The 10,912-nt window shown below is 40.2% G+C and overlaps 1 protein-coding gene across 4 annotated transcripts; it reads right to left on the bottom strand.

Moving 5' to 3' along the window:
* Positions 1 to 1,210: 1,210 nt before the first annotated feature.
* fam221a (family with sequence similarity 221 member A) lies at positions 1,211 to 10,851 on the bottom strand. 4 transcript variants are annotated; one of them, XM_012964717.3, is made up of 7 exons: positions 10,374 to 10,851; positions 8,441 to 8,614; positions 7,924 to 8,114; positions 6,935 to 7,141; positions 5,998 to 6,096; positions 2,975 to 3,063; positions 1,211 to 1,673 (listed from the first exon to the last, which is right to left on the bottom strand). In XM_012964717.3, exons 1-7 carry the CDS (start codon positions 10,508 to 10,510, stop codon positions 1,608 to 1,610), a joined length of 963 nt encoding a protein of 320 aa, XP_012820171.2. In that variant the 5' UTR covers positions 10,511 to 10,851; the 3' UTR covers positions 1,211 to 1,607. The 4 variants fall into 4 exon arrangements, with proteins under 4 accessions (XP_012820171.2, XP_012820172.2, XP_012820173.2 ...); XM_012964718.3 differs by having other exon boundaries at positions 8,441 to 8,609; positions 10,299 to 10,442; XM_012964719.3 differs by having other exon boundaries at positions 8,441 to 8,631; positions 10,299 to 10,438.
* Between the last annotated feature and the right edge of the window lie 61 nt (positions 10,852 to 10,912).

Genomic DNA, 10,912 nt, shown 5'->3' with positions numbered 1-10,912 from the left:
ACAGGAAGGGTAGGGCAGGCAGAGTATGGCACACACAGTCAGGGTAGGGCAGGCAGAGTATGGCACACACAGGCAGGGTAGGGCAGGCAGAGTATGGCACACAGAGGCAGCATAGAGAAGGCAGAGTATGGCACACACAGGCAGGGTAGGACAAGCAGAGTATGGCACACACAGACAGCATAGGACAGGCAGAGTGCTGCCTGTGTGTGCCATACTCTGCTTGTCCTATGCTGCTTGTGGGAGGTGAACCTGGCAGGAGTTTGTTGTGGGAGTTTGTTAGCAGTTGGAAATAGCCATTAAATGGTCCCTAAGGTGTGTAATTATTTATGGGGATTGCTCTGCTATCCACAGGGGAGGAGGCATATGGAATTTAAGGGTATATCTTAATATGACATAATTCTTTCACATATGAATGATGGTTGATATCCCCACAGTAAGGACCAAGCATTTGGGATTTTGCTGTGCTACCACTAGAGATGTAGCGAACTGTTCGCCAGCGAACTAATTCGCGCGAACATCGGGTGTTCGCAAGTCCGCAAATTCGCGAACTTTTGGCGATGTTCGCCATTTTGGGTTCGCCGCGTTTTTTTTTGTGCCACGTTTTTTTGCCTCGGTTTTTTCGCCTTTGCGTATACATAGGAATAGCTTGCGGGTTTTTTTTGGCGTTATTTTTTTGCGTTTTTTTTTCAAAGTATTTTTCAGAGAAATTTTTGCCCTTGATCCCCCTCCTGCATGCCACTGTCCAGGTCGTGGCACCCTTTAAACAACTTTAAAATCAGTTTTCTGGCCAGAAATGGCTTTTCTAGGTTTTAAAGTTCGCCTTCCCATTGAAGTCTATGGGGTTCGCAAAGTTCGCGAATATTCGCGAGTTTTGGCGAAAGTCCGCGAACGGGTTCGCGAACATTTTTGGTGATGTTCGCTACATCCCTAGCTACCACCATTGTGATAAAATAGGTGTGGTTTGAAGTGGGTGTGGTTTCAAAAAGGGGAGTGGTCAAAACTGGCTTTCATTAGCGGCCCTCCACCATGTATGCTAGAGAAATTCTGGCCCTCGGCACCGTAGAAGTTGGACAGCACTGTCCTAGACAAAGGTAAAATAAAGTAATACTGATATAGTCCTATATATTATGTGTCATTATTACTAATCATGCAACACTGCACCCTTTGTGCAGTTTAGGCACAATTTAATAGAAACAAAGGCATGCAACAGTTCATTCCAATGAGGCCATTGATTAGCTCATTTTTTATTTTGGTTTCGTAAGCCAATAGCTTGTAATGAGGCCAACACCCATTTCCATAGGCTTTCAGGACAGACAGATAAGACCAGAATATACATTACAAATGATTTATATGTGGTCAACTTCAAATAGTAAGATAAAACGTCAAAGTTTAGTGGGTACATTTGTACTTGTACTGCCAAAATGTCTTGATTTGGGTACACTTAAGATTCCTTTTTATAGTATCAACATATTCACATCAGGCCCTGCCTTTAACTTGAGCATGCTTTCCATGTAGAGGCTAAATTTGGAGTACATGTAAGGTTTTTTATTTTGTTTTAAGACTGTTAGAAAATAAAAATGTAAACATATTCTTGCAGAAGAGATCTGTTATGGACGATTTGTTGTGGGAGGCTTGCTGTTCTTCTGTCTTTTCTGTTCTTTTTCTTTCAACAACTGCAACAAATGAATATATGTACATAAATAGGGTTCTCTGGGTTTTATGTTAGTGACTCATTTATATACAGTATATCACTTCTGTTACCCATTACAGAAAACCTAGGTAGATCATCTCCCTTCAGGTGTAGTATAGTATGCTATTATAGTACATCTAAAATCTATTGCAACAATATTTTGATATCACATCTTCAGAAAAGCTCTTTGTACGCTGGCAGGTATATTGGTAGGTTTATGCATACCATACATGGTCCATATAAGCTACAAACTCAGCCACTTAATGGCCCATATCTGGGCACTTCCCAGTGGCCTGCCTGACCAATATATGTCTGAAAATTTCCAATCAACTTTCTAATATACATTAATTAAATTTGTCAACTATTTTAATGTTTATAACTGTAACTGCAATTGAAATCAGTATCTGACACTTCCTTTCTGCTCTCCTAGACAAAAGTCAGCTCTCCAACAGCCAAGACTCATTTCTATAAAAAAATTACACTCACATGCTGTTTTCAATAGTAATTACATTTACAATATACATATTTGTAATCAATATACAGTATATTGGAAAAGCTTAGAATTACACATTCTTTTCATTAGGCAACATTTTATATTTTGGGTTTACCTCCACTTTAAAGGAGACATATGGGATAAATGGAAACATGAATAATATATGGTGCAGGTTTCACTTTGGGCTAAAATTGAATACTGTCTGCAAAAATGTCCTCTTTATTGGAGCTCCCTATAGATCCTCTCAGGTCTATATCAGTGTTCAAATAAAGGGTGGGCGTGTCCTAACATCTCTGCCGGAAGCACAGCAGATGGGGGATAGCCAATCACAGCCCTGCAGTAACACAAGCAAAGACAGGCTTCAGTTCTCTGTCAGGTCAGCCTAGCTGCTGATTGGTTCCTATCCTACAGTGCTGAGTGCTGCCAGCCTCCCCTGCACATCCAGAGAATTCAGCCAGGAGGAAGTGGAACAGATGGGCGGGACTAGTAGGGTTTTGGGGGAATTTTTCAATAAATCAGTCCGAAACACAACTTTTTTTTTTAAGCACAATCCCTCTGTTTAGAGGAGTATAATTCACTGGTACATTCTTACATGATATGTCTCCTTTAATATCAGATTAATCTCAAAGCACAGTATTCTTATAGTATTCTTATATTAGGTTATTTTGATGTATTTTTATTTCATTCACCCCCAGAATTTCAGCTCTGTCCTTCCTACAAATGGCATTTATATACACAGCATATCTTCAAATGTTATTAAGTTCATGATGCAATGTTTAATTAAAGCTTACCCTCTCCTGGTAACGACGCTCAAAGTAAGCCATGTCATCATCTTCAGATATTCTCATGTTAGACACTTGCGTAACAATACCTGATGGTTCTGAAAAGAAGAAACAAGGTTGATGTCTGCTTGATAACGAAAAGAGTACTAGAAGGCTGTGCCACAGAGTGCTAATCAGATGGAGGCAATACAAGCACATTACACAGCCTGTAAAGTATGTGAATAGAAATCAAGGCCATAATTGCTCATAAATCTTTGTTAATACTCATATTTTTAAAGGGGAACTGCAACAACTATAAAAATGCCGCCCAAATATTTAGAATCTATGAAAATTCTTTTTTTTTCTTTTTTTACACACACAGAGGTATAATTTCCCCTTTTCTAAACACATTTTCTTTTTCCTACTCTTTCGTTACAATTTAATATAAAATTTAAAGGAGTCAGTGGAAGTCAAATGGTGACCTGTATTATGTAAGTGACGGCCAGGTTCCCTTATTTTTAGAGGCCTGGCAGAACTATCTTTGCCTGCTGGTTCAGCAAGATTTTTAAAATATGTCCCACAGAGTTAATTGCAATAGATCTCTGCTACTAACCACTCTAAAATTCCTTCCCACCAGCAACAAAAGGAGTCACCGGTGGAAAGGTCTATGCTTTGCTTCAGCTTTCTGAAGTTGTGCGAAGTTGCTTGCAGGAGAAAACTTTGCGCAACTTCAGAAAAACCAAGATGATGCGTAGACCTTTCTACCGGCTACTCCTGTTGTTGCCAGTGGAAAGGCTAGTTACCCGCGGTAGCAAAGATCTATCGCGGGCAATTACCAAAAAAAAAAAATATATAAATTGACACCCCTAACCCCCCCCCCCTTTTTGGGGGGGGGCTGCTTGCCCTTATCTTCATGCCACAGTTTGACTTAAGTTAACCATACACGCACCGATGAAATCGTACAAAACCCCAAATCGCAAAAGGCTGTGGATATCGGTCGACTCAGCTAGGTTAAATGATTTTTATCGGGCGCCATTGAAGGCACGGAGCAAAATCTACGTTCAGGGCTGAATCAGCAGAAGGAGATAGAATTTCTATTGTTTCTACCTCCATATCTGACAATACAGCCCTGAACATCAGTGGAGGTGGGAACAATCTTTCGTGTGACCAATGGTTGCATGAAAGATCGAAATTGCTACATGTATACCTTTTATGTAGTAAAATTTACATTTTGTTGGAGGGTGAAACTTCCATTTGTCTGGAATAATCACACACACAAGTGCTGGTGACAGATTTATAAGCACAAACCTCTCCACTTAATTCAGATTGAGGTTCCTCAATTTGATCAGTTGATAATATAAAGTAAAAAATGTCTCAAAGTTCATATACTGTATGTGTGAAATACACATCACATGATGCTTTGTGAATCATTATTAGAATGATGATTCACAATTCAAAATGAAACACGTAACATTCATTAATTATTTGGGAATGAGAGGGACAGAGAGGACTAAAAAATCTGATAAGGGTTGGGAGCATTGTGGTTCTAATTGCAACTGATTGTATAGCAGAGGCTAATAGGCATTTGAATAACATGCAACATTATAAACAATGGAGAATGGCCCTACAGATACATTGAAATGGGACATAACTGACTTCTTATTAGAAGCTTGTATAATGGATATAATCATTTTATGCAGTAAAGATTTATTTAAATGCTGATGTTTGAATCATACTAAAACTTCAATTTACAGTAAACTACTCCTTTAGGGCTGTGACACACGGGGAGATTAGTTGCCAGGCTACTAGTCTCCCCGGAATGCCATCCTACCGGCTAGAATGTAAATCGCCGGTGGGATGGCATACGTGGCAGCGCGATTTGCTGAAGTTTCCTCTCAGCCCTTATAGTAGCTCATACCTGGCATGATCATGCAGGCATTTCCTGGTTTGGCTTCGAGCCATGTTAGTCCTGCTGTAAGCTGCCATAGTTTGATATGCACATATTAATTTAGAAAAATGTGAATGTTAATATCAGTCTATGGCAACTAGATATTTGTAGCCAGCAGTTGCACCAAAGAAAGCCAGTCTAGTAATTTGCCACTGGGGAGCGTGGTCCATATCAGCCTGCACCTCTTGTGTGGCTTCACCTAATATTCACAATATGGCCACAAGGTGGCACCTCCAGCACACATTGCAAATATATTCAAGTGCACCAGATCACTTGTACAAGTTAACTTTTAGAATGTTATAGAATGACAATTTCTAACTTTTTAATTGGTCTTCATTATTATACTGTATAGTTTAATTAATTTATTTGTCTTCTACTTGTTTCCAACTTTTAAATGGAGGTCACTGAAACTATAACTCTTGCTCTGTGAGGCCACAAGTTTAAACAAAACCAAAAAAGTTAAATTAAAAAAAAAAAACTATATAAAATAAAAATTGAAGACCAATGCATATTGCCTCAGAATAGAACTCTCTACATCATACTAAAAGTTAACTCAAAGGTGAACAACCCTTTAAAGTGGGAAAGAAAAATCCTCATTTGAAATTTAATAATATTCAGAAACTTTATATGTTTTATAGTTGATACATGAACCATACCAAAGGCTAATATATCAGGTGACAAAATTAAAAGGCAGTTTATCTTCAAATTACCTTTTAGCATGATAAAACAAAATAGAAAATAAAGACCAGCTGCAACCTGTGAGCATACTATGTTTCTAATCTATTAAAACATATCACATTGTTTATATGACCACTAATAGTGAGACTGAGCATGCATAGGCAACCTAGCAATTTAGTTCTGACTCGGCTGTATGAGATAAGATCCAACAGACTTGAATCAAATTTAGTACTGATGAATTAGTCTAAATCATTTTGGTCATTTTGAACCTGGTGGAAGGGTGTGGATATGAGGCACATAGAATTTAGTATATGAATATAGATACAGTAGAAATCATTTTAGAATGTTTGTCATAAGTCACTTTAACTTAACTTTTTAAAAATAAAAAAACAAAACTGATGGTTGATCACAGGTATCAAAGCTTTACCTGAAACTGCCTGCACTTTAATGGGTTGGTAATACATTTTCAGGAATGGATGAGATGTTCCACTTTCAGAAGACTCCAAAAAGCTTGTACTCGGTGCACCTAAAACAGAATTAGAAAAAGAAAACTCTATGGATACTTAAACAAACCAACAATGATTCAATACCTAGCAGTGGCTAACAGATCTTTTACTTTTTATAACTACATTACATTATTACTAAATGGATTCTAAACACCAGGGCAATATGCTACAGACACAACCACCATGGCACTTATTCCCTGTGTATATATGTGGCGCTTTATAAATAAAGTTGTACATATGTGCTTCTCCAAGAATAATATGTGATAAGTTTTTAATGGATTTTGGTACTTGTAAATAAACTCCATTTATAGCCTTATGACGGGCCTATATGTGGAACAAGTCAGGAGGCACTTCCAAAATAAGAGCGGGTTAGTCTGATAGAATTTTGGTGTCCGGTGGTGGTAATTAGATTTAGCACTTTAAGTGGACTAACTGGGAGAGAGCTAATGAGTGGTGATAAACAAATATTTTCCCAGGGTTTTCCATGAAAACACACCATAGATTTGGCTTCAGGAATGGAAGGCAGGTGCAGCTTCTGCCTATGTCACAGGAGTTCATAGTGAGAATTATTTGCTGGCACCCATGAACAGTGAACTGGAAAAATATGTTATGGAGTGAACTGCTGACAAAGCAGGAGGGTGAGTGTTGTTTCTAATATTTGCCTGGGGTGCAAGAACATGATGCATTACAACGTGGTCTGTGAAGCAATTTGGATCCTAAGGTGAAATGATTTTATAGAACTGAATGCTTGCCATAGTGATAAAATTGTCTTGTGACTTTCCTACATCTTAACCATATTTCTAAAAAAAAAAAAAAAAAAAAAAAAAAAAATATACAGGAACTCTGTCTTCAACATACCTGCGCCGCTTTCATCTAATCTCATGTATCCCTCAGCAAGAGAGCTGAAGCCTGTCAGACCCCCCATTGCAGCAAATGGGACATCATGCCCAACAGGTTTTCCCTGGGCCAGGCGTTCCTCTTTGGTTTCTACAACAGTGTCATGAGTATAAGCTGGTTGGCTGCATCCACATGTAAAGGAGCTGTGAAAACCTGAACATTTTGTACCTGATTTGGGGAAGGGAAGGAAAGGGGAAATGGCTCGTTAGTGCATATTTTGCATTAAAGAGACATTGGCAAATAACTATATTCAGCTATAAGCTCATTATCCACAAGATCCAGTTGGTCACATGCAGTGCATTAATCTGCAGCATCTGATCAACTCCGACATTCTCCATATCCTAAGTAGCGAAAGCTCCCAACTGCAAACAACATTCATTGGTCATAAAAAACAAACCCCCTGTCAACTATATAAATAACACAAGTTCAGACTTGCTAACATTTTATGGTAAACAGATACTCTGTTGATTTGCAGAGGAACAGTAACACCAGAAAATTAAAATATAATGTAGTGTTGCCCTTGCACTGGTAAAACTGTTGTGTTTGCTTCAGAAATGCTACTATAGTTTGTATAAATAAGCTGTAGCCATGGGGGCAGCCATTCAAGCTGGAAAAAGGGAGAAAAGTAACATTACATAGGAGATACCAGATAAGCTCTGTAGAACTAATTGGTGTTTTACAGAGCTTATTTTTATCTGCTCAGTGCATTTAGCCCTATTTCAGTTTGAATAGCTGCCCCCATGGCTACACAGCAACTTTGTTTATATAAACTATAGTTGTGTTACTGAAGCAAAATGAAACTTTTACCAACCCAGGATAACAGTACATTATATTTTAATTACATTGATACACTTTAATTTTTTGGTTTTCCTGTTCCTTTCAGCACTAGCAGCCTGCAGCTGTGTTACACATGTGTATAAGCTGACACTCTTTGATAAAGGAAGTCTTACATTGGGTGCAGTGATAGGTCCCAGCCACGCTGTGTTCATCCGCAAAGTGTTTGCACCTGCAGCGAATGGGGCGTGATCCATTGAGCGGGATGTAATGAAATGACTTACATGCACATTTACTCACTCTGCAAGGCAACAGTAATGGCCTTTCCTTAGGAAGTTCCTGGAAATCTGTTTTGTGCTGTTTGTATCTGAAATAAGATTTAAGAGAAAGGCAGCGTTATTATTACTTCAGGACTATCAGATATAAATGTATGAGACATTATTATTATTAAGGTATGTGGGTTTTTATTTCAAGCTGGTACAGTTTTTATGTGAAAGAAAAAAATATGGAATAAAAAAAGACTGTCAAGACTGTTGCCATGTATGTTTCCCTTATACCTCTTTACGGTTATGTTATAAAAGACACCAGGGGTCATTTACAGATTTCCACGGTTCTCTAGCAAGTATGAGCGTGCAAAGAGCGACAGAAAGTTAGATCTGCATTATTGGCTAACCCATAAATGCTTTGTTTTACCTGTGTGTACAAAAGCAAGGTGTCTCTGGTCCAACAAGCTTGCAATCCATGCCAGTTGGTGATCTCCAGCTGACATATAGTCTGTTCTGCAGGCGCATAGGAAGCACAGTTTTCTTATATTCCTCATACTCTTCAGGGGTGAATAGTTTCCCTCCGTCATCATCCCCCACTATTCTGCCAGATCAAAGCACCTTTTGTAATACCAGAATATACAGATATGGCAGTGTTTTTCAATCTGCAAGGGGCAATTATTACCTGCTGAGGTCAGGTGGTCTTGCATAGAATGAAGAATGTTCATGGGTCAATATTCTGCATTAAACTACTGGTAATACATATTCTAAATTTGTTGGCCCAAACATTTAATGGAAATAAGTGATTTGAAGCATTTGCCATATTTTTTCACCACTGCAAGGCAAGGAAACTATGCATGTGGTGAAACGTCATGTGTTAAAAGGGCCATAAGCAAAGAAATGCGTTGAGCCCCAGTGCATCTATGCCAGTGGCACAGATCAGCCTATGAGGTCAGCCTAGCTGCTGATTAGTTTCTATCCTACAATGCAGTGTGCTGAGTGCCGCTGGACATCCTGCACAGCCTGAGAAGGGATGCAGGAGGAAGCTGAACAGATGAGCGGGATTAGTGGTGTTTTTGGAGAAATTTTCAATAAATCAACCCAAACCACTACTATTTAAAGCACATTCCTCCTATATTTAGATGAGTACAATTCACTGGCACAATATAGTTTTTCACACAATACATCCCCTTTAAACACATTTTTGTCGGTGTACTAAATGGGCTAGGCTTGGGTGTTGACTAAGTATCTAAGGCAGTGGTACACAACCAGTAGCTCAGGAACATTTTGCTCCCAGTGGCCTCAAAGCAGGTGCTTATTTTTGTATTTCTGGCTTAGAGGCAAGTTTTGGTTGCATAATAACCAGTTGCACAAAACAGGAACCTTCTGTAGGCTGCCAGTCCCCATATGGGCTACCAAATAGCCAATCACAGCCCTTATTTGTAACCCTAGGTACATTTTTAATGGTTGTGTTGCTCCTGAACTCCTTTTACATTTAAATGCGACTCATGGGTAAAAATGTTAGGGGACCCCCCCATCTAAGGCCTTGGCTGAAAGAAACATCTTAGGACCCATGTCCCAATACATTGCCACATTCCTGCCTAGTTATTGATCAGGTTAAGCATATATAGGTCACTCACTTGTCACTAATACAACCAAGAAGGATCTGTGTGACACTGTAGCACCCCAGTGACTGGATCAGGACAGGGACAAGGGGCGGTACAGGCTCCTTCCTAAACAGCAGGGATCCCCAACCTTTTATACCCCTGAGCCTCATTTAAATGGAAAAAGTGTTGGGGAGCAACAAGCATGGAAATGGTTCCTGGGGGTGCCAATAAGGGCTATAATTGACTACTTAATAGCCTCTATGTGGACTGGCAGCCTACAGAAGGATCTGTTTGGCATTATACTTGGTTTTTATGCAACAAAAACTTGCCCCAAAGCCAGAAATTCAAAAATGAGCACCTGCTTTGAGGCCACTGGGAGCAACATGTTGTTCATGAGCCACTGGTTGGGGATCCCTGCTAAACAGCTACCATGGGGGGTGGGGTATTTCTAGAAAATATGTTATCTGTATGTAGGTAGTTAATGGGTTGGGGAATAAGCTATTTAGATGTGGTAGTACGCGGAAAGTGCAGCGGTTATAGCGATTTCCAGTTTGCCAAAGTGAGAAGAACAGGTCAGAGACAGGGAAGCGGAACCGTAACCTAGCAACCAGAATAAAACAGAGTAGAACATGTAGAAAGTAAAGGGTGACGTGAATAAGCATTTTATTCAGCCTCTCTCACCTCCTGTACTCGGCATATTCATCAATCGCCCGGGCGCCCCCCTGAAACTGCAGCTTCTCCATGGCGCTCACTCACCTGCCGAGCAAGGAAAGCGACCTGCACAGCAGCCGCCTATGCGCTGCCCGTGACGTCACCGCGTCATGTGACCGGCCCGACACCGTGACCGGGGGGAGGGGGAAGCGGTGTGGCACAGTTCCTCGGCTCTGGCTCATTATGGTGAGCAGGGGAGTGAGGTTGCGGGGGCTGCTTGTAGCGATAGCATGGCACTGGGGGTAATTACTGCCCCGCTCTGACTATAAACTGTTCCGCTGTGTATTCACCCGCCAGGGACAGTTCGCTTTAAAGCCCGTTTGTACATTAGTTGTAACGTGACCCCGGCAGCCCAATATCGCTGTCCGTGAGAGCGCATAGTTCCTGATGTTTATTGGCCGATACTCTCCTGCCCTGGCTGCACACCGACAATTTCAATTCCAGGCTGGAGCGCTCCAAAGTGAAAAAAGAATAACTCACAGACAGCTAAACATGAAAAACAAAGGTCAACTGAAAGGTTTCTTTTCAATATAAGGTGAAATAAAAACGTGATATAAGTATTTCCCAGGGCTCCTACAGAGGCC

Source organism: Xenopus tropicalis, chromosome 6, assembly GCF_000004195.4.
Source record: "Xenopus tropicalis strain Nigerian chromosome 6, UCB_Xtro_10.0, whole genome shotgun sequence".
Taxonomy (NCBI): domain Eukaryota; kingdom Metazoa; phylum Chordata; class Amphibia; order Anura; family Pipidae; genus Xenopus; species Xenopus tropicalis.
Note: the sequence above shows the minus strand (reverse complement) of the source record. Positions and strands in the feature narration are given on the sequence as shown.

Coding starts and splice junctions, on each gene's coding strand:
- fam221a (XM_012964717.3), bottom strand. CDS start 10,510: ATGAGCCAGAGCCGAGGAACTGTGCCACACCGCTTCCCCCTCCCCCCG. Junction 6,097..6,934: donor ATTAGATGAAAGCGGCGCAG/GTATGTTGAAGA, acceptor ATTCTGTTTTAG/GTGCACCGAGTACAAGCTTT. Junction 1,674..2,974: donor AGCGTCGTTACCAGGAGAGG/GTAAGCTTTAAT, acceptor CATTTGTTGCAG/TTGTTGAAAGAAAAAGAACA.